A 22,532-nucleotide genomic window follows, 5' to 3' on the forward strand; every position below is an offset into this window, starting at 1 on the left:
GCGGCACCGCTGGACAAATCCCCCGCGAGCTCGGTGGGAAGGCGGAAGTGTTCGCGTGTTGTTAACGGAAGCTGCATGTATTTACTGGCTGCGCTGTCGGCCTCTTACACGCTCAACTTTCCCCCTTGATCAACTTGTTCTTAATTTCCAAGAGGTATGTGAGATATTTGTGACGTACATTTTGTACAAAAACACGTTGACATAAAGGCCGATGGTCGGTTCGTTGAGATGGAAAAAAAGTGTTTCAGTGATGCGGTTAATAGAAGTTCAGTTGTAGCGTAATAAATTCACGTTTCACTGCTATGCACGGAGGAAACTATGGCTTTGTTATCCTTAACACAATCATCTTTATCTTTAATTAGTTTGTGCATTAGTTTGCTTTTTGGAGGTTTGTTTATTTAAGTGTGCTCTATTCCTAAAACACACTTTAACGTGTAAAAATAAATGCTTCTTTTTATCTTATATCATTCAGTTCCATTCTTTCATATTAAGGTTTAGAATGAATTTAAGGCAATAAAACTTGGTCTTTGATTAAGTTAAAGCTAGGGCATCTTGTTGGCATTGAAATACAAGCAGGTCATTTCCTCACATATTGTGACTTACACCCAAAATTAATAGTCCAATGAATTCGAATACATTCAATGAATTTGTCTGTCACCATATGCAGCTCATCTGGTATTCGAGAGCTGAAATGGTTGCTGAAAATGATTAGAGAATCAAAGCACTTGGAGAGAGACCTGAGTTGTGTTCCGTTATAAATAAACCTTAAATAAATAACTACCAGTTAGCCAGTACTAATACGTATGTATAGGCAGTAGTAATACAAGGTAATCTGGACTCTGGACCATCACCAAAATGTAATCATTTTTCCCTTTATCAACATTTCCTGAAAATTTTATTAAAATAAGTTCAGAATTTATTGAGTTATTTTTCTAAAATCAATCAAACAGATAAACGCCGGCTATCCCATTCTTCTTGGTGGAGGTAAAAAGAGGTCAAACAAGGAGACAGACCAATGTATGGAAACATCTGATCTTTCTTCATCCATGTTTCTTTGTTTTTGTCTGTGCAGATGACTACCCAGGAGGTACGCCTGTGTGGTCTTTTGCTGCGGGAGCACTTTGGAGAAGTAGTAGAAAAACTAGGAACACACCTGCTCAGAAGTGGATCACAGAATTTAAGAACCATCCTCCATGAGACTGGCATGCCGCGGGACCTGGTGTGCTTGACCCAACAATATTCACTTATTCTCTGAAATTTACTCATAAAACGAAAGAAATTCTATATGAAAGGAATTTAATATGTACATATTTTTTCAATGTGGTCTTTGTTCCATGCAGCATCTATTGTTTTACTAGAAAATGGTATTAATCAGATAATAAACCACATCTTTTCTCTTCGTGAAGGTGAAGAAGGTCCTGTGTGTGCTGGTGCAGAATGGGGTCTGCGTGTTCAACCACAGAGGACCTGGACGTCCCACCAACTATCAGGCAAATTCTAATAAAATTCTGAGAATCCTACGATACCCACGTTACATCTACACCGCTAAAACCCTGTACGGAGACACTGGAGAGCTCATCATAGAGGAATTACTACAAAGAGGCGAAATGACCATGAGTAGAACAGTTAAGACTGTTGCCGACCGCCTCACACAGAACATGGAGGGTCAGTATTGCCTCTTTATCAATCAGTGTCAAAATCTTGCTGCGTTGTTGCTGGTTTTCTGAACATAGTCTGACAAATGCCTCATTTCAGATGGCCAGTGCATGGATTACAGCGAGGTGTCCTCTGCTTTCTGTAAGCTGGTGGAGACCCATTTCCTTCAGCGCTGCCCTCCGGTGGCAGGAGCAGGCAAGGCAGACAGCGCCGCTCCGGCTACGCCTGCAACCCAGGCTGGCGCGTCGGCGCCCACGCCAGAGAGTTTCCCAGACTGTTACAGGGTCCCTCAGGTCACAATCAGGGGACAAGGCAAGCGCAGGCTCTCGAGTGAGGATGTTGACCAAACGATTGCAAAGAAGGCTAAAATGGATCCAGAGGTGGATGTGTGTTTTATTGACATATAAAATGTTGAAATATAAACACCGTATATATTGAATATAAGATATTTCTCTTACTCTTAGACACATGGCGATGAGGGGATTTACTGGCAGGTGAATTTTGAGAGGTTCCATCTCCACTTCAGAGACCAGGCCATCATCAGCGCTGTAGCTAATAAACTGGACCAGGTGTGTTTCACATATGGACACATGAAACGTGCTTTTTAAACTGGCTCAAGGGAGGAGCTCTTCGGCAACTTTGTTTCCAGCTGCTTAGCGTTGAATCGGGAAATTAAGGAAAAGGCTGTCTGGTTTTTGCCTCCTCACACATTAGAAGTTGACATTTGCGCTACGCTCTCATATCATAACTTAAATCATTAGCTCATGTTTAAAAATGCAAAAAGCTTTGTTGTAAGTTGTTGCCTTTGCCTTCAGGGGTAAAATCAGGATTCGGTATCTTGACCGCATACTTTAAAATCCCGACCACAATATAATTTCCACACTTTATTGCATTATGAAGGATTTATTCAATGGCCATTAACATTCAAACACCTTATTTTAGACCAGCAGTGAAATAGTGAGGACGATGCTGAGAATGAGCGAGGTGACCACTTCGCCCACAGCCAGTTGCACAAAGCCTCTCTCAGCCAACGAGATCTTCAGGTCTCTCCCAAGTACTTATAACATTGCCAGACCAATCTTGGACCAGTACCTGACCCTACTGGTGGATGATCCGGTAAGATCACTGTAATAAACACATCAAAGCATTTAGTCTTCACTTTTACTGTCTAGATTTCTTCTTCTTTTTTTTTTCTTGTCCTAGATGGAGTTTGTGGGAAGAGCTGGTGAAAGTGGAGGGGGGATGTTTGTTGTCAGTATCCTTGAATGTTATTGTATTTCAGTCCTTATGGTGACCTGTTGATGAGCTCGTTTGTCTTAACTCGGCTCTCAGATCTGCACAAAGTGCTGGCTAATCTGGCCCGTGCCACACTGGAGTCTATCGTGCAGGAGCGGTAGGTGACTGTCGGCGTTTTAAATAAAAGCTGCGCGTGTTGGGTCATCAGCGGCCCAGTGTAATAGTTCTTCCCGTCGTCAGATTTGGATCTCGATCAGCACGCATCTTTCGACTGCTGTTGAGGAAACGCCACCTGGAGCAAAAGCAGGTGGAGGATTTTGCCATGGTTCCAGCCAAAGAGGCCAAAGATATGCTTTACATGCTGCTTTCACAGAACCTGGTGCAGCTACAGGTACACGCCCACACACACCAAAGCTATAAAATCCCAAACTAAAATAAATAAATGAGTACCAGCGATGGGCTGTCTGGCCCAGCCTCCATAGAAGATTGGGATAAACAATGGCCTGTTATTCACAGATAAACTTAGCCCTAACACCTAGCCCTGCCCTAACCGTCAACCTGGCCCGTACACACCAGGAATGCGCACACGAGTCGCTTGATGCCTCCTGTGTGGACATGTTCAAAAGATCCTCTATGAGGACAAAGAGCGGTTTTCACTACTAGGTTGACACTAGCCAGATTAGGTGGCACACAAAAAAGCAATCGCAGAAGTATAGAAAAGAGTGGGAAAATAAACCGGAATGGCAGGAAAACGGGAGGGATCGCTCGTTCTAGTTTCACAGCCAAATAGACTACAGGCACCTTAGGCTTAGTCATAGATAGGCTGTGTTTTCTGACCCCAAACTGCCTACACAGATTTCTGTGACGTGCTCGATGGTGGCGGTAACAGTTTGGTTTTTATTATTCAGGAAATCCCAAAGACTCCCGACTTTGCACCGTCTCGTACCTTTTATCTATACACTTGTAATCAACTCCCGACAGCAAGGATGCTGCTTCAGAACTGCTACAAGGTACAACACCCTCCTCCATCAGAGCTCTGGCTAACGGAGGCCTGCCTCCCTCTGATTTATCCGCCTGTAACTTGTTTTCCCTGTGCAGACAGTAGCCAACCTCATAGAGAGACGCTTGTTTGAGTCCAAAGAGAGCAAGTGAGTTCCCCAGGTTTCCCCTCTAATAGCACTAATGTTTCTAATGTTTCCTGGGATCGTTCTGACCGATTGTTATTCTGCTTGACGGACAGGCGTCTTCTGGAGAAATCCCAGAGGATCGAGGCCATCCTGGCGTCCCTCCAGGCCAGCGGCGCCGAGCCCGAGCAGCTGACGGAGGTGGAGGAGATGATCACAGCTCCCGAGAAGCAGCAGCTGGATTCCTTACGCCTCCATATAAACAAGTAAAAAACCAAACTGGTTTCCTCCGTCTGTTGCCGATGCCATTTTTACTGGTTTTCTTCTCCTTTTCCACCAGGTTGGATTCAGCTGAGAACCAGGTAGACGACACCATCTTTATCCTGGAGTCCTACATCAGCGCCACTGCCACAAGCTGATAGTAGGGAAGTCTCCTCGTTGCTTCTTGGGCATGTCCGTTAGTAGGGATGTATTATATTTTATTAAATCTAGTTCTTTGTATTGAATCCTAAGACATCTGTAAAAAATAAACTTAGCACAATAATACACATTTTCAATAGATTTAATTTCATTTTAAGAACAAACAAAACCGAGTGAGTTGTAAAACCTTGAAAAAGTCTGTTTATTAAATAGAAAAATGTCTTAATATTGTTTGTTTCAATTTTACACAAGTGCTCCCCAGTGCTTTTTGTTGGACCCCCTAAGTGTCCTTTGGTCCTGCAAGTCCCTTCCCTGATCGTATCGAGTCCAATTCCAGGATTATCTGTGCGCCTGGGATGAGCTGGAGACCTTGTCTTCACGGGTGCAAATGCAGGGCTCAGTCCTCCTGGTTTTCATCCTCTCCTCTCTGTTTGCGGGTGAAGAATCCCAACTTGGGAGAAATGAGGAAGGAATTAGTGTTTCGGCGGGGGGGGGGGGGCGACATTTTTTCTGGAATGAAGATAGCCAGCATACCTTCCACAGTATGAAAATAATTAGGGACAGAAGCAGCAAGCCTCCGATGACGCTTCCGATCAGAATCCAGAGTGAGATGGGGATGGCTCGACCCTTTAGAACCTCCAAGACAGTCTGGACCAGGAGAAGGATCAGTCAAAAATGCATCCAGGTCTATTTCTGCCATTTAAAATCGGACTGCGGCCTTCTTACCTCCTTCCAGACAGTTTCTTTACCCAGAGTGATGAGGTTTGTCTCCTGCGCTGTGAGTTGGTAGGCTCCTATTATCTTCACTGATTTATATTTGGCCTGTTAAAAGAGACGCTGGTTTACTCGCAGGACGGGAACATGGGTTAAAAACCGGCCTCTCATTTGACTCACTTTTCTGAAAAAGTCATCGTGAACTCTCCGGCTGACGCGGACGACGACAGCCTGTCCCTTCAGAAGCTGCTGGACCCTGCAGACGACCTCCGCGCACCACGACCGGCTGCAGTTCTGAGCAAACGGGCAACGCTTTCAAACGGGCCGACGCTCCGGTTGTCATCGGCGGCTGTGCCAGCAGGGTACTCACCAGGACGTCATTCTGCATCATGTCTTCGGGGTGAAGGGTGCGAACATCCGTCTGCCTGACCTTCAGCTGCGCCAAGTCGCTCTGCACGCTGCAGTTCACCCCTGTCGCCTACGGGCCGGTTAAAAAAACCCTTAAAAATGATTTGTAATGAGCGAGGAATGCTCATGTGGCCGCATTACTCACATTGTATGAAAAGACATCAGTGACCGTCATGAAGACGGTGTCCTCTGCAGCCACAGAGGGCAGACGCAGCCTGAGCTCCAGATTGCTGACAGAATAACAGCCGAGGTTCTGCAGCTACAAGCGCAAACATTTTGCTGTCATGATTTGTCAACTTCTTTAGTGATTTTTTTTTTTTTTACTGCTATTGAGCTGTCGTACCCTCAGGTGTGTGTGGAACTCCGGTCCGATGGCCTCTGACACGGTTCTAGTCGGATGGACCTCATATCTGTTCAAATTGGAGTCACTGTGCAGGAAAGAACAGGCAGAAGGTTATGGAAAAACTAGCAACATCATGTAAATGATGTCTGCACACACACCTGCTAACAAACAGGTCTGGTTCATACTGAACAAAACTCTGCAGCTGAACGCTGTTGTCCCTCAGAGTCTCCTCTCGTTCCACGCTGTCGCTGTAGAACAAGCAGAGTTGCATGAGTACCGGCGCTATGGAAACGACATCCGCCACCTGCGCGTGCACGCCCGCCGTCTACCTCGCGGCGTGGAGCTTCATCTGAACGCGACTGTGCAGAGATGTGCAGCTGAACTCAAACTCTAACATGAAGTTAACCTGAGGACAGACAGAGAAGGTTGCTCAGGTGACACGTTTCACCAAATGGAAGCGAAGCACGAGTCGGCGCACTCCAGTTTGGTGAGCAACTCTTCCCGGACGTACTTTTGACTGGGAGCGGAACACCGGATAGCTGACATTGCACGAGTGGCTGTTGGCGTCAAGCGCCGTGCACTCAAACTTAAAGTTGACGTCCTCCTACATGCAAGAAAGAGAAAGGCCGTTTTAGTTGGATGTTAAATCCAGAGAGGTGCGGAATATGTTAGCGGGCATTTTTGTGCGGTCTACCCTGATGCTGAGGCTGGAGAAGTGCAGGTTTCTTGAATAGTGCAGCGTCAGGCTTGTGTTGTAGGCGTTTTCCAGTCTGTTCTCAAGCTGCACCTCCACCGCCAGGCGCCTGCGGGGGCTGCGAATCACATAAGGCTTCTGTCTGTGGGGAAAACACAGCCGGCGTTCACTACCAAGCAAGGACATTCCTGAGACGAGAGGACACTCATCCGGACCTCGATCCCGTGATGTCCATGTGAGCCTGTAGCACCAGGTCTGTCGTGCACACGTCGTCCTCACCGCAGTCTTTAAAGAACTGGATCTGCGGGGATGCACATTGCGAGACGTGTTGGATGGAGACTAAAGGAGGGAAACGCGATGTATGTCGGAGAGGAAAGATGCCACTCACAGACTTCTTAACTGTGGTCGGCCAGCCCTCGTCCAACACTGGCCCGCTCTCGGTGTTGTTGATCTTGAACCGCAGGGAGAAGCTAATGGGTCGGATGTAATCTGCCGTGTCCTGCAGCCAACAAACATCAGCCATGACGTCAGCATCGGCACCTGCGTCCCGCACGCGAACGCCGCCTCGGTTTCCAACTTTTGCACCCTGCCAAACTCACGTAAACATGGAAGGGAAGTTTGTAGCAGACGGTTCGGCCCGTGTGAACCCGGACCGCCAGCTGGGTCTGCCTGTGGGAGCTGTCGTCAAACAACGCCCGCGCGGACAGCTTCCTGTCGTCCAGCGTGGCGGACACCCAGAGGTCTGAGGGGGAGGAGGAGGCAGGTGGGACAGACGGTGAGCGCTGGGCGATTCGCGCTCCAACCATTCACAAAAAAAAAATCTGCGATTCCGTCATACCAAAGCTGTTGCTGTGGGGTCCGGGGGAGCGGGACACTGTGGTGAAGCAGGCCGTAGCATTCAGACAGGCCGATTCTCTGCCTCCTCTCTGGCAGGTCTTCTGAATCACATTGATGGAATGTGGCTGGAAGGAGAGACTCACGTTGATCTGGACTATGCTTCGAGAGCTGAGGAGGAGGAGGACGAGCAAAGTGGGATTTAATGTTTGACCTGAACAGGGAATTGAAAACCAACTGTGCTCTCTGAAGAAGCTAACACTGCTGCCTTTCAGGAAATGCTGAGAACTTCCCTCCCCACCTGAGCAAGACGGCGCTGCCATGCGCTCCCACCGCCAAGTCTATTAGCTCGTCTCCATCCAGGTCCAACCGGGTGCTCACGCTACGGCCGAAATACTGGAGGGAGGGGGAAAGGGAAGAGCCTGGGATGCGCTGGAATCAAACACAGAGAGACCTCCGTTTAACGTGTCCTCTCCTTCGATGTGGTCGAACTCACGCAAAAAAAAAAAAAGAACCTGTTTGTAATGGGGGTTGACGTAAATGCCGTCTCCGTGGTAGACATAGATGGCACCCTTGTGCTCGTCCTCCAGGGGGGCTCCCACCACCAGATCAGTGAAGCCGTCATGATTGAGGTCTGGAGCAGCGGCCAGTGCATAACCGAACCTGGCATCCTGGGCCTTTTCCTCAGATATCAGGGTTCCGTTCGGTACAAACACCTCCTCCTTGAGGAAGAACGAGAGAAGGAAATGCCTTATACTGGCAATATTGCAATAATAAACAGCAATAAGAGGCACAACAACAAATAAATAAATGCACGATCCCTATAGAGAAGAATAAATGCAACAGCTGTCTCACCCCAGTGAAGGAGTAAATGTAGACTCTACCGGCCTCTTTGTTCCCTGAGCCGAGGTACATTGGAGCTGCGACCAGAAGTAGATCGGTGATGCCGTCCTGGTCAACATCCATCCCACAGACCTCGCTGCCATAGTAGGACCCAATCTGCAGTTGGGAAAAGAAAAATGCTGTTTCGGTGTTCTGCCAGTAGGTGGAGCTCTCGTTCTGATCGTTTTCGTCAGACAGAAAACCTCTTAAAAAGGGGGGGAACAGACTGAAGAAGAACGTGTTACCTGTTCTCCATTGAGGGCCTGTGCGATGTTGACATCACCGTCATCGCTGAGTTCAAACAGGATGACTTTGCCTTTGTGTTTGAATCGAGGAGCCCCGGCCACATACAGCCTCTTCCAGTCCCCAACGATCACTGACGACACAGTGTAACCTGCGAGCACATCACAGGTGGGTCACCGTGCACGTCAGAACGACTGTTACATGCTCGTATCCATGCACACATGTTGGCCATTTAGTATATTTGATGAGAGTTTTTTGGGAAAAGCGCATTGATTGTGTTACATCTACATTTGCCTGCATCAGGTTACACGTTGGTGAGGGCTGAAGTCTGGCTTGAGTATTAGGGCCTGCTTTTCAGCGAGAAGCTCAGACGTGCTTTTTTAGAGTTGGCTCCGCAACAGGAGCTCATTCAGAAGTTACATTTCAGGAAAATGAAGCGAAAAAGCAAACAGTGAAGATGTTGTGTTAAGGATCATTTCAAATTTGTGCTCATTATTGAAAGAAATCTGTGTTTAGCAGCCAGCTACGACCCAGACCCAGACGCTGCGGGCTCCCGGAGACCAGACATCCTTTGTTAGGCAGCTTTTTCTCATGTGTGGAGGGGGCCATTTTGGACCTTTATGCTCCAAAAAATGTAATACAACCGAATACACAACAGATCAGAGTCATGCTGATGCGTTGACATGTAGCGCGGTTGTTGTTCATCACTCAGTGGGATCTAAGTGTACCTAAATAAGCTGCATGATTTTTGAGCTCCAGCGGAAACTCGCTTTCAAAGGCCTCTCTGGATGGAACAACGCGTCCGTAGATCCCTTCCTTCAACACGCCGCCATCCCAGTCGTAGGCGCCCACCATCCCGAAGAGAATGCCATCCTGAAGAGCGGAGAAGGACACGGGTGAGACCCTCGGAGGTTAAACACGGGCATGTCACTCAAAGATAAGGGGAACCTACGTCCAGCGTGTGTGTGGAGAAGCCGATCTGAGACATCTCCATGTGGAAGGAGCTCTCGTTGTAGCCCAGAGTGCCTACAGGCGAGAGAGAGAACAGGTCAAGGCTCCTTCACTCGTCTCCTCCCTTCCTTCCTGACCCACTCAGGATCAGCTCCAGCCAGGAGACCCCAGGTGGCAGACAGACCTTTCCTGCCCCTTCCTCTCCGACTACCCTCAACAATAAAAGGGTGGCATTGCTTCGCATCCTCTAGAGTCGTTTATAGTTATTACCGTGCGTGTTTATAGGCGTGATGTCATTGGAAACCGAGGGATTATTGAAGCAAAATAAGTGATTTAAATCGAAGCTACCGCCGTTTGCCATTAATCATCCGTGACACTCATTTCAGAGAGCAAGAAATAAATAAATTCATCCACAAACCTTCCAGGGTGAAGATGCGGTCGCCAAGGGCGTCCACGATGTCATTGAGCGCGGCTTCATCCGTCACGTTGAAGAAGTACTTGTCGTCGGGGTCGCTGGCGATGTATTTAATCTCAGAGATGAACGTCTCGGGGTCCTGCTGCCGTCGGATGTAATGACCGAGGACCTGGAAAGGTTGCGTGGGACGAAGAGAAACGGGGGTGGGGGGGGTTAAAAGAAAAAGCAGGTCAGCTGTGTCACCATGAGGGCTTTACACCAGCATATCTAACACGTGGAACATATGAAGATACGTTTTATGACTGAAAAACCACTTTTGGAATGATTCAAAAGCTAAAACCATCTAATCCTTCAAAATAAGTGCGTGCAGCATTTCCACTGTAGATCTTAGAGCTGTGTTTTCACAGCGTGGTGTTTTTCTAAGGACTGAATACTTCCATTGTTTCTGGGGCTGAATGAAAATATACACAGGACAGTTTAATTCACCAGCTATTAAGTCATAACTAAAGGCTTCGAATTGTCTGGAAAGCGTCACAAATGGTTCTCTAAACTACACATCTGACGGGGGAGACGTACTCCAGGAGGACGGGGCCAACCTGAAGCACCCCCGAGACATTTCTACATGAGAAACCAAGAATCTCCCCTGGTGACCCCAGCAGCCACGAAAACTGAGAAAATCCTGTTTTCCGAGGATCCCGAGGGTGGAGAGGGGCTGCAGACCCAGCGCCGCGTTTGAATACATTTAAGATCTTATATACCCTCTTCCCTGGCTGCCAGCTGCATTAAAATGAGAGTCCAGTTCTTAAACATCCTGGAGTGTGGACGGAGACAAACACATTACATACGTGTGTCTGCAGAAGGTCTTAACCTACAGATGTTAGTCCACGACCGTCACTAATGGAGAAAACAGTGTGACCCATGTGAGCCATTCACACACTCACTCACACACACACACACACCCTTAGATGCACATCCTCGTACTTATATCTTTGTAGGACTTTCCTAGACAGTGCGTTACCCAGCCCCTAACCTGAACCATCCCAACTAAACCCGAACCCATAACCTAAAAAGGTCTAACCTCAACTATAAAACTAAGTCTGAACCCTCAAACAGTCGTTTGAAGTTGGGAGCACCAACCAAAATGTCCTCACGTCCAAAAAATGTCTACAAGTTTCCTGGTAGAATAGATTTTGCTGCTCAATATGTAGAAAGTACAAGAACACACACACACACACACACCTCAGGCATGCCAAACAAGCAAAGCAAAAGGGTCATTTCCCTGAAAAACATGTAATTATTTTAAATATTGATAATGAATGGGCCAAACCCATTTCAGTGCAGCGTAACAAGACCCAACATTACAATAATTCAGACCGTGAGTCCATAAATGAGGAGGTGAGTGTGTGAGACATTCGCTGCCTGCGCCTCGGTGTTTTGTGCGCCTTCTCTTCTTCTGTGGTTGCAATTGGAGTCTGGAGGCGCTGCAGCTTCTGTTGTGGGGAAGGGAGGGGTCTCCACGCAGTCTGTCTGCCACGCTGACACTACAATCATGCCCCCCCTCGGCGCGTCCGTGTGGACGGGGTGTTGGGTGGGGACCCAGAGGAAGTATTTGCATTTGTTCCCACTGCTATTTCAGTGGACTCCAGGGCTCCATTAAGTCATTTGGGGGTTATTTTGGAAGCTTGGGCAGCGGTTTTACTCGGCTGCTTGTGGGTGCAAATGGTCACTGTGTCCTTTTTTTTACATAATGTTTGAGGAATGTGAGGGTTCAACTGTACATATGAAGGGCAATGAAGCCCAAATATGGGCGATAAGGGCAGCGCCACCTCCTTTCTTTACACATCAGCTGCATTTCTATGTTTCTTGTGAATGCACATTTGTCAGATGGACTTACAGCTATGGCGTATCTGGTGATATTTCTGTCCTCACACTCCTTCAGGGCATCAGGTAGCTCCTCTCCGTCATGTGATTCTCCGTCCGTCACCACGATCATCACCTTTGTGGCGCCCTCCCGCGCTCCACGCTCCGGGCTGAAGGCCTCTGTGCTGCAGGCAGATTTGTGGTAAAAGTAGTGGCCAGAAATTAGAAGTAGAAGCTTTCTATAACACAATTTAAGTACTTCTCATAGATAATAAACAGCAACACAGTTGAGAAACTGAACAAAACAAATCAAAACTGGACTGGACGGGCAGTTATGCATGAAAGGCATATTATTAGCAGTGGGGTTTAATTGATCCCTGCCAGAACCGGCGTGTGTGACAGTGAATCAGGCAATCGCGTGTGTGCGTTCCCATCCAGTTGTGCCATGACTCAGACAGGAAACCCAAATGACAAACACGCATGAACTGTCCTGAGCGCCGCGCCCTGTTTGTCTGCAGAAAACCTGCTCTCACTGGGACCTGCTGCAAGCACTGGATCGAATAGCGCTGGTAAGCCTCAGACCAGCACGCTCGCACACACACACACACACACACACACAGTCATTTTCAGGCCCAACTGCTGCCTTTTCCTAAATATAGTGTTGTGGCGAGCCGCAAGAAGCTCAGAGTTAAAAACAACCGTTTCAACCATGCAGTTTGCTAATTACATGGAGAAGAGGAGCAAACAGAAAATGGAGAAACGTCTTATGGCAACAAGTGATAAGAAATGAATCATGAAGTAGAGAAAAACGGGAAAAAGGTGAAGTGAGGCAGGGGGGAAGGACAAGAAAAAGGCAGTTTCGAAAAGAGGTAAATTGAGAGGAGGACAGGTAACAGCTGCGAAAAGGACTGAAGAAGGACGACACAAGGAGATGAGGAAGGGTGGAGGGGAGATGAAAGAGGAGAGAAAGTGAATGGAGCTAATTTGGAGGCCTGGTTGCATTTACAAGCAATTTTATGGAGTCACAACAGTGTGGTAATAAGCCACCGCAGCAGCCTGTGTGAGTGTGTGTGAGTGTGTGTCTCAGATGGGTGGAGGGGTCCAAAAATCTGTGGTTAATCCAATTGTGGAGGCTCATTTCATGTTCATATTCCGTCTGACGTCTAATATACGTTCAAAGGGTTCGCTTCATTACTGCTGACCCGACCAAAATCTGTTACTTTCCACTGGGAGGGGCGGAGGGCAGATCTATTTAGGGATCAACGCTGTTGAATAAGCCATCTCAGTAGTGACGTGTGTCATTTACCAACCACTTTTCCGAGAAAAACTGAGAAAAAAAATGCCGTTTTGTTTGTTTTTATTTGGTCCAATTTTTGTAAAATTGAACACAAGTTAAGTTAAGACAAAGTCATAAAAGAACCCCGCAGGGGTTATGTTTGGGAGCGGTGTTAAGAGGTTGGCTGTAAGTGGGGTTAGGTTTAAACTAAGGCCGGGTAAGGGTAAAGGTTAAAGGTCAACGATGCGGAGGGTTATGGCTGAGGTTGCAGGTAGCAGCTATAATGCACGCGTGCAGCTGGAGGCCTAATAAAGCAGCACCTGTGCACGCTATGATCCAGAAATATGGCTTGATTCGTGTGTGTGTTGTTACAGCTGGAGGAGAACGACTTGGGTCAGCGTGTGCCACACCTGCGGCCGCGCTGAGCAAGCAGCCGACTCCTCCAGCTCGGCTAACCTCTCTGTTTTTCTACCCTGTCCCTTTCCTGGCCGGTGCCAGCACCACCCCGCTTCAGTTATCTCAGTCAACCCCTCCCAGTTCGACCCAGAAATCCCTAACTGGAGCACACAGGCACCGCCAGCCACTGTCCCTCAGCACCAAAGAGCCGACTCTCCGTCTTAAACGCTGTGAACGGGGCGACCGTGTCTGGAGTTCCCGTCAGTAATGTCTTAAATGCCGCAGTTACACTATTTTTACTGGCTCCATTTTCCAGCCACTGCTTTTCAACTACCTTTTAAATGCCCCCCCTAAACACCCTCGACTGCAACTTTTGCCATTAAATGTACCAGAAAACAGGAACTCTCCAATTACCTGTTCGTGTGCGTTTGTGTGTGTATGTGTCCAAAATACACATCTCAAAATGCCACCCCGTGGCCTGACATCAGGTCCAGCACCTTGATAAAGCAAGAATTCAAGTCTGAGGAGACTCAAAGGTTTTTAGTTGAATCTGTAAGCAGTGTTTCTTCCACCTATATGACGCCTCATGCCTTATAGCCCCCTACAAATGGCCCCGCGCATTTTTTCGGTTGCGCTGGCCGATGACCTGCGTGACCTTGACGCTGACTCCCTTTTCAAGGTATGTAGAAACAGGAAGTGCTCCATGGCAACTGGAGTTACACTGATTTAGCTTTATTAACCTGGTGAAGTAATTAAGAGACATTGATGCTGGTAGCTTCCGTGCTAATCCTTTTCAAGAGGGCTAAGCTAGTGTCAGAGGCTAATCTACAGAAGGCCGGCCCAAAGATTATATAAAACCTTTAATTTATATTATAAGAGACCTAGAAAGATGCTGTAAATCCACCCGGGAAACCTCCATTTCAAGTGCAACAGCAGCTTACCAGGCCTTGTGGATGGCATACGCGGTGCGCGTCTCCCTTCCCTCCTGTCTGCTGATGTTCTTGGCGGCCTCCACCACCTCCTGTGTGGTCTGGTAGTTCTTCAGGGACCACTCGTGCACAGCTACCTCGCCGTACTGCAGTATGCCGACCTGGACATTCGACCACACAAGCACACAGTGTTTCACCAGCGCCGCTGATCATGGTGGTGCAGGTTCAAGGTTTAATCCTGCTTCTATTTTTAAAAATTCAGCGAATAAAACAGAGCTATTTCCTCTCTACCTCACATTCCCCACTCTCCCCCTTTCTCTGCTGATGCTGGCACAGTTCATATCCCATTCCTTTATAAAAACCAGTAATTCCACACATACTTTACCAACCAGCTTTTTTTATACATGTCACTCTACATTTAGTTCCAATCAGGGGATTCGCTTATCTCACTCTTCCGCACACCAGCCAATGGATGCCTGTGGCTTGTGCGAAAGGGCCAAACACGTCAAACCCACAAGCTTCCATTTTCAGTTTGACCAGTCGGCGCCTGCGGGCCTCTCGGCCTGGACCCCCTCACCTGCATCTGCTCCGTGCTGATGTGGAACTTGCTGAGGATGTTGCTGAGGAAGTTCTGGACCTCGTACCAGGGGTAGATGCTGTTGGAGCCGTCCAGCACGATCACAATGTCCATGTATGTGGAGCACCCTGCCGCACGCAGGAGGGGCGGGGTTAAAAAGAGACAAGAGAAAAGGCGTCTGATTGGTTGAAACGACCCGGCGGGATGTTTCTCAGGTGCGCGTTTTACTTTGTGAGGTCGGAGCGATGGCCTCTCGCGGCTCCAGGTCGTCACTGACAGAGGCACAGATGCCGTTGCTGAACGCGGAAGTGCCGCATTCTTGAGACCACAGAGGGGCACACGCCTGCCACGCACACACACACACACACACACACACACACACACACACAGACAGGTGAAGGTTTCTGTTCATATGAGCTGTATTTGCAGTCAAAGTCTCAAGTGGTTAAATGACTTGTAAATATAAAAAAAACAAAAAACAATAAACACAAAGAGAGTGGAAGCGTGTCATGGAAAGCCACAACGGTGGTTTGGGATTAAATAAGAGAGCGCGGAGGGAGAAAATTGCATTGTTGACACGCTGGCAGTCGCTGTCGTCTTGAAGGGTTTAACAGAGCTGAAACACCAGACCAGTAAAAACGTTTGATTCTGATTGTGTGAAATGTAGAGTTGGAGGGAGGAGATGGGGAATGGGGGGGGCTCATAAAAATATCCAAGGTTTATTTTTATGATTTAAGGGTGGGAGAAAGCAGACGGTGTGGAAAGACAGAGCGGGGGGGGGGGGGATGGGGTTGTTGTGAGGAGAGAGGAAGAAAAAGAGAAACATGTCGGCGTCCTCTGTCCTGTCATTATGGTCGTGTTGGAGGAGAGAGGACGGGGAGACAGAAGGAAGACAGGAAGGAGGGAGAGGACGGAGAGACAGAAGGAAGACAGGAAGGAGGGAGAGGACGGAGAGACAGAAGGACACAGGGAAGGAGGGAGAGGACGGAGAGACAGAAGGAAAACAGGAAGGAGGGAGAGGACGGGGAGATGGAAGGAAGACAGGAAGGAGGGAGAGGACGGAGAGACAGAAGGAAGGAGGGAGAGGACGGAGAGACAGAAGGAAGACAGGAAGGAGGGAGAGGACGGAGAGACAGAAGGAAGACAGGAAGGAGGGAGAGGACGGAGAGACAGAAGGAAGACAGGAAGGAGGGAGAGGACGGAGAGACAGAAGGAAGACAGGAAGGAGGGAGAGGACGGAGAGACAGAAGGAAGACAGGAAGGAGGGAGAGGACGGAGAGACAGAAGGAAGACAGGAAGGAGGGAGAGGACGAGGAGACAGAAGGAAGACAGGAAGGAGGGAGAGGAAGGAGAGACAGAAGGACGCAGGAAAGAGGGAGAAGATGGAGAAATGTGAGTGAGGTGCTCTGGCTTTTAGGAGGTCTGTCATTAACAAAAGGCCGGAGACGCATTCCGATCCTGTTATAGACCCGACCACTGGAGTCAGGATAAACACACACACACACACACACACACACACACGCACACACACACACACGCCTCACTTCTTGAGGCTTCTGGAACGTAGAGAAACATCGTTTAGACTTAGCCAGCTTGTGTGTGCACGTGCGTGTGTGTGTGACAGACATAGAGGGTCTTCAGTCACCAGGAACTTTCACTTGGTTAGAACAGCACTGGATAACAGGTTTAGTGTATCTCCACGGCAACGTCAGCATCCTGCGTGCTCTCATTAATTTCCGGACAGGAAGTGCGGGCTCAGTGAGCCACACACGCTCACAGGTCTAAAGTCATTCCGGAACCTGCCAAACGACGCTGATTCATGCGGATTGTCTGACAAACACAACCCTCTCTGACCACATCCCCTCAGACTCGCTTACACAACCCACCAAATTTTTTTTTTTTTAAAAAACCCTAATTCCTCAGAGTTTTCCGTACCAGGAAGCCATCGGGTGAGTCGGGGGTCAGCGTCATTCCCAGGTGGGAATTCCTCAGGTTCTTGGAAATGTTCTGGAAAGCAGCCTCACCTGAGACAGGGGGAGGAAATAAGTTCACCAGAAGTTACAAAGTGAACGGATTTATTGAGGATCCTTATTTCTCTCACCCAGATTCATTTTGCTGCACTTGGAGTTCCTCTCTTTTCCCACGATGCATTTGTAGATGTCTCCTTTCCTGTTGTTGGCCGGCCCGTCCCAGGGAGCCCCGACCAGCAGCCTGTCAACACATCATATCACCACGTGCCCTTGGTGTTTTACCATCTCTACATCTGAAGACCTCTGAGACGCCATCTTACGATTTTTCTCCGCGAGAGTCGTGCTGCAGGACGCTGAAGCCGAACAAGGTGTCGTTGGGAGCGCTGAAGATCCGCGGATTCTTCACGTCTATGTTGAAACTCCGACACAGCTCTGAAAAAGAAAATGCGCCTTTTATCTGTATTGAACATCATTTCTAAAACCCGACAGGAACTGAGGCTGATAAAAGTGATAAACGATCGATGACAGAGGAGATGAATCGTAAAGATTTCCTCGTTTCTTTGGTCAGACGTCGGCGCAAATTATAAAAAAACAACCCCTATCGAGCAAAAACGTGCTAAAAAAATATCCTCTTCATTCATAAGAAGGAAGAATGTGGCTACAAACACACAGGAAGGATAAAATGTAACATTAAGGTGATGAAAATGTGACTTTTGCCACCATAATGATTTAATGTTGTTGTTATAAAGGAGGCAACTCTCATTTAGCTGCTCAAGTTAGCACGCAAGCATGAATAAAGGCTGGAAACGGCCCAATTCTGGGAATATTTGATCAATTCCTACATAGCTGCACCTCCCCAGTGGCGGATTTTTATTTTCCCTGGTGGGCCTGGAAATGGGATTGGGGAGGAAAAGAGGGGCTGAAAAAGATGGATAAACAACAACCTCAGAGGGGAAAAAAGGGGGTTCAGTGAGAGGGGAGGTGTGGCGAGGAAGGGTGTGGGTTAGAAAAACTGTGTTTCATAGTGAGGCTCCTGTTACGGCACACAGGCCCCCCCTTCATGCACGGCTGGGACGTGACGGAGGGAGGACGGAGGGAGGACGGAGGGCAGAGAGGTGGTCGTGGAACAGGCGCGTTTCACACGATTAAATGTTGGTATCATAATCCAGACTGAAGGGTTCCAGACATGCAAATGGTTGCGCATGAATTAGCTAAAACACTCCTCTACTGGAAAATAAGGCTCTGTAATTGCCTGATTTGTGTGAGGAACCTGGAGTATTTACAGGCTTTGAAGCCCTTTTCAGAGATTCTGAAGCCTTTTCCATGTTTACAACTCGTTTAATCGCCAACTTGCTCTTTTATTTGCACCTTCTTGGACTCATCATTTCAAAATAAAACGTCTCCTTTTCGCTAAAATCCTCATGAAAGTGGTGCAGGATGGGAGCCGAGGCCAGAACATTGTGATTGCGCCGCGGCTACTTACAATCACTGGGAGCTACTTCCTGACACGCACGCTGCTGTGCACGGAGAGTTACCTCAGCCAGGCTAATCAGAGGAGGATTCCACATGTTTGGGGGGAAACCTAATATGCTGCAGCTACACCGCTGCCTTTCCCACACAACTACCTGCTCTTTTATTTCTCTGTCCCATGAAAGCTATTCCAGACATTTCGTTTTTATAAGGAATCTCAGTGTTTATTGCATAAATAGTCCTTCCTTTTTATCCAATTCTGTGAATGTGTTTGCGGATTAGCCCAGATTGCTTTTGAGCTAACAAAAAGGTCTCATTTGTTTCGGGGCCAATAACTAAATGCTAATGGGTGATGGAGGGAGGAGTGAAATTCAAATCTGCTCGCTTCTAATTGTTAACATTCACTGTTGGGGGACATAAACATTCACTCATTCAAAGCTTGTTTTAATGCGACTTTGCTGAAATCTCTGATTCTTTGCAGATGTTTAATGGAGCGCGCCAGCAGCAACAAAGTATTCCTCTACAGTAACTCTGTCCATCCCAACCACCATCCCTCTTACGCACGCCGCTGTTAAATTATTCCCTCTTTTCTTGTGGCAACACTGCGGCCACCCTCCCTTAGTCCGCATTTCTTCAGCAAACGGGGCCCCTGACAAAGACCCCTGCTACCATTTTCTCCATCATCCTCCAGTTTCATTCATCTCCTCATAACCCAGAAATCGCTTCTCTCCTTTGCCCCCTCTCCAGTCCCCTCGGAATCTAAGAGACCCGTATCGTCATCCATGGTCTTCCCTGCCCGGCCTTCTCGCGACCAGCCGTTGCCGTGACAACGGGCAGCAAACATTTATCGAGCTAAACAGACTCCAGATTCTGAAAACCACAAATTTAGCTTTGGGCAGCGCTGCCGAACATTCATAATTGCGATTGTAAAGAATATATTCATATAGACTGTTTGTGTGTGTGTGTGTGTGTGTGTGCGTGTGTGTTATTGTGCTACATATTGAGCAACAAAATACTCATTCTTCTGGTAAAGTGAGGGCATTTTTGGGAAGTGAGGGCATTTCTGGGAAGTGAGGACATTTTGGTTGGTCCTCGCAACTTCAAAGGACTGTTTGAGGGTTAGGACTGGTTTTGTTGAGGTGAGGTTGGACTTGGGTTTGGTTAGTTGGTTAGCTGGTTGTGTATTGAATCAGCTAAACCAGCGAGACCCTGCGATGTCTTGAGATGCTACAACTAAACATTGCTGCATTTGCTTTGTAACGCAATGAAAAGAACTTTTGAACAGCTGTTAAATTGTTACGTGCAAAATGAGTTCATTTTATATGTTTTAGAGTAATTATAATAAACCAGAACCAGAAACATGTGTTACATCCAGGACAACACGTTTGTCGACTCACATTAATGTACTGTGATATTTAAGTCCACAATGTCGTAGTAATTGTAGCAGTCGGCAGATTTCTGCAAATGTCTCTGTTTCTGTCATCTTTACTCCAGTACTCCCTCCAGCCCCCCCACCCACACACACGCACACACGCATACGCACGCACGCGCGCACACATACACCCCTTGTTCTCACCCCTCACAGATTGTCTCAACATATTCTCCATCATGTTTGCGCTTCATCTCACCATCTGGTGGGGGGAGCGGGGGTGGGAGTAATTGTCAGCTAAAGTTCGGAAAGTCATGATAATGCATCACACACACACACACACACACACACACACACACACACACCTGCGTTTGACATCTCTGTAAAAGCAGAACGGAGCGTAACTGACATCGGATGCCTGCTGCCCACATCATGGGGAGTTCTGCTGGAACCATTAGCATCACACACATACTCGCTCACCTACGTGCTCATGTGTGACACGGGCGGAAACGGCGCAACACACACATGCAGGAACGCTTAGATCGCATGTGCTCTGGTCACAGTTTACGCGGTCAAACACACACAACGCTCCAGACAGAGCGATGCTGCTCATTACGTGGATGTTTGCGCGGATCAGTGCGCTCTCATCAGACCTCACGGACGGAAACGGCTGCATCTTATCCTATAAATCTCCCGCTGCTTTACAGTCACTTCCCCTAATGCAGCAGTTAAGCTCGTGCTTATCGGCGTGCGTAAAGGCCGTATCTGATCAACAACAGTGAGCCTTTTCTTCTATTTCAGCAGGGGAGCCCCAACGAGGTGTGAGGCTGCACTGCCAAAGGAGGCGGGAGGACCTGCGGGCCACAGCCGCCTTATTAAGGGATGGTGGGAGCCTTAGGAACGGCCGCCGTGATCGGGTTACACAGCTGCCCGTGTGGGAAGGGGTGAGCCGTAATTGGAGATGAACCAGTAACCTTTTGGCCCTGGTCCATGCAAATATGGCTGACACACGTCTTTCCTCTCTCGCGGTCAGCCAGGTCTTCGCAAACACCAATGGGCAAGAATTGAAAGACAAGAGAGGAAGAAAAGAGGCTAGCTTTGGGTTTGACAGAAAAAGTATATGTCAACACATTGGGATGGTGGAACTCGGGGCCGGGATGATCAACGCCTGTCAGAGAGGAGGGGGAGCCCGCTGCGTCTGCGAGCGGCCCTGGAGGACCATGTGGCACCGTCGAATTCTGAACCTTGAGCAGGTTAAAGGCCGATAACAGATGGGTCAGTCCAGACTCGGAGGAAACGATAAAAACACAGCTTGGTTTTAAAGTGTCGGTTATTTTAAAGCAGCTCCTTTCTTTAAAACCTGCAGATTAAAGGATTTCTTACCGCTGAGGAGGAGGAGGATGAACTCCAGACACCACGCGCATTTGCGCAGCTCCATCTATGAACGTGGATGAAAGCAGAGTCTGTCTTATTTTCTGTTGGAAACGTTCTGTTGCTGGAAATGTTGCGCATCGGCCTGCGACGCGCACACGCACGCAAACACGCGCGCGCCTGTCAGTTCTCTCTTTGCTCAGGAGATGGGATCCGACGGTGCTGCTGCGGCATGTTCGCCAGCCCGGCGCGCTCAGATCACCGCGTGTACTTTCCGTTAAAGTCAATGAAATATATTCACCAGACACGTGACCCTGATGCCTTTACTGTCCCCCGTGGAGCGTGTGAACTTGGCCGCTGGAGAAAGTTTCACCGAAGCGCACGGGACGATCCTAAACATACCATAACGGCACGTGGATCGGAATAAAATCCTCGGTGTGAAGGGAAGAGCGCGCCCCGGTCCCGTCCAGCAAGGGGCCACAGCTCCGGGTCATTAAAACATCACTGAGGCTCAACACCTTCCCTCGCCGTCAGCAGCAGCGCTCCTGGCCCCTCGGCGCGCCTCTGGAGGAGAACGAGCTGTTGACCCGCGCAGGACTAAAGTTGTCCTCTGGTTTTTCCCTCCACGGTTGCAGCAAATCGGGCAACTTGTCATCAGGTCGTTGCCGGTTGGAAATATGTGCCTCCGGTGACAAATCTGTCTCTCGTAAGGGAAAGAGCGCGTTTATCTCCAGCGCTCCCGGGGGCCCCTCAACACACTCCTCTGCCCTTAACCCCCCCTCTTCTCTCTCTCTCTCTCTCTGTCCATCCCTCTCCCTCTCTATTCCGAACTACTGATAAATCATCGCAATTATTGAATGCATTAAGCAGAAAGATTTAGCAAAATAAATCAGAAATTGTACTACAAGATAGATAGATAGATAGATAGATAGATAGATAGATAGATAGATAGATAGATAGATAGATAGATAGATAGATAGATAGATAGATAGATCCAGGTTTTCTTGATTCAAACCATTCGCTATTGTTTGACAACCAACGCGTTACCTCAGCAATATTTGTAGCTGACGCTGCTGGAAAGGATTTATCTGCCGTCAGTGAATTCTGAGCTTAATTTGTTTAATGTGGAGAGGGAATTAGATTGAGCCTAGATGTGGTGAGACTTTGCAACGTCTTTGAGTTTCAGATGCGCCACAGAGGGAGATTTTATGTGGCGTTCACGGTCCTTCATATTATCAGACTCTCGCAGTGATAAGAGCGGAAATGTCGCCACCTTCCGGTCATTTGGTGTCATTGACGGCGCTGTAAAGCAATACCGGTTCCTGTTAGAAAAATAAATTATTGGACAGTTCTAGGTGAACAGGTGTGCTTGACTGTTTTCTGAATTTACGTAT

The 22,532-nt window shown here is 48.1% G+C and overlaps 2 protein-coding genes and 1 long non-coding RNA gene across 4 annotated transcripts; 2 read left to right on the forward strand and 1 right to left on the reverse strand.

Moving 5' to 3' along the window:
* The first annotated feature begins 20 nt into the window (after positions 1-20).
* Positions 21-4,562, forward strand: polr3c (polymerase (RNA) III (DNA directed) polypeptide C). Of its 2 annotated transcripts, none has more exons than XM_029838221.1 (13): positions 21-154; positions 1,073-1,219; positions 1,407-1,665; positions 1,756-2,042; positions 2,121-2,225; positions 2,599-2,772; positions 2,860-2,911; positions 2,989-3,049; positions 3,133-3,283; positions 3,801-3,902; positions 3,991-4,040; positions 4,133-4,282; positions 4,357-4,562. In XM_029838221.1, the coding sequence occupies exons 2-13, from the start codon at positions 1,073-1,075 to the stop codon at positions 4,433-4,435; spliced, it is 1,617 nt and encodes a 538-aa protein (XP_029694081.1). In that variant the 5' UTR covers positions 21-154; the 3' UTR covers positions 4,436-4,562. The 2 variants fall into 2 exon arrangements, with proteins under 2 accessions (XP_029694081.1, XP_003966326.2); XM_003966277.3 differs by having other exon boundaries at positions 1,756-2,036.
* On the reverse strand, positions 4,563-22,081 carry itga10 (integrin, alpha 10). Its single transcript, XM_003966276.3, has 30 exons — positions 21,151-22,081; positions 17,249-17,360; positions 17,060-17,169; positions 16,894-16,982; positions 15,187-15,301; positions 14,959-15,086; positions 14,394-14,542; positions 11,815-11,965; positions 9,924-10,089; positions 9,507-9,580; positions 9,283-9,427; positions 8,557-8,705; positions 8,285-8,428; positions 7,945-8,151; positions 7,731-7,861; positions 7,434-7,600; positions 7,195-7,337; positions 6,984-7,094; positions 6,811-6,896; positions 6,596-6,737; positions 6,413-6,505; positions 6,231-6,307; positions 6,060-6,149; positions 5,902-5,986; positions 5,704-5,817; positions 5,521-5,628; positions 5,331-5,444; positions 5,163-5,258; positions 4,971-5,084; positions 4,563-4,887 (listed from the first exon to the last, which is right to left on the reverse strand). The coding sequence occupies exons 1-30, from the start codon at positions 21,203-21,205 to the stop codon at positions 4,834-4,836; spliced, it is 3,519 nt and encodes a 1,172-aa protein (XP_003966325.2). The 5' UTR covers positions 21,206-22,081; the 3' UTR covers positions 4,563-4,833.
* LOC115250284 (uncharacterized) lies at positions 20,564-21,270 on the forward strand. Its single transcript, XR_003888862.1, has 3 exons — positions 20,564-20,711; positions 20,805-21,042; positions 21,134-21,270. It is a non-coding gene; the product is annotated as an uncharacterized lncRNA (long non-coding RNA).
* Positions 22,082-22,532: the final 451 nt, after the last annotated feature.

This window comes from Takifugu rubripes, chromosome 7, assembly GCF_901000725.2.
Source record: "Takifugu rubripes chromosome 7, fTakRub1.2, whole genome shotgun sequence".
In the NCBI taxonomy this organism is placed as follows: domain Eukaryota; kingdom Metazoa; phylum Chordata; class Actinopteri; order Tetraodontiformes; family Tetraodontidae; genus Takifugu; species Takifugu rubripes.

Excerpts from the sequence above, each read along its gene's own strand:
- polr3c (XM_029838221.1), top strand. The coding sequence starts at position 1,073 with ATGACTACCCAGGAGGTACGCCTGTGTGGTCTTTTGCTGCGGGAGCAC. Across the intron at positions 2,773-2,859 it reads CCCTACTGGTGGATGATCCG|ATGGAGTTTGTGGGAAGAGC; the intron begins GTAAGATCACTG and ends TTCTTGTCCTAG. Across the intron at positions 4,283-4,356 it reads TTACGCCTCCATATAAACAA|GTTGGATTCAGCTGAGAACC; the intron begins GTAAAAAACCAA and ends CTTTTCCACCAG.
- itga10 (XM_003966276.3), bottom strand. The coding sequence starts at position 21,205 with ATGGAGCTGCGCAAATGCGCGTGGTGTCTGGAGTTCATCCTCCTCCTC. Across the intron at positions 11,966-14,393 it reads TATGCCATCCACAAGGCCTG|CACAGAGGCCTTCAGCCCGG; the intron begins GTAAGCTGCTGT and ends ATCTGCCTGCAG. Across the intron at positions 8,706-9,282 it reads AAATCATGCAGCTTATTTAG|GTTACACTGTGTCGTCAGTG; the intron begins GTACACTTAGAT and ends ATGTGCTCGCAG.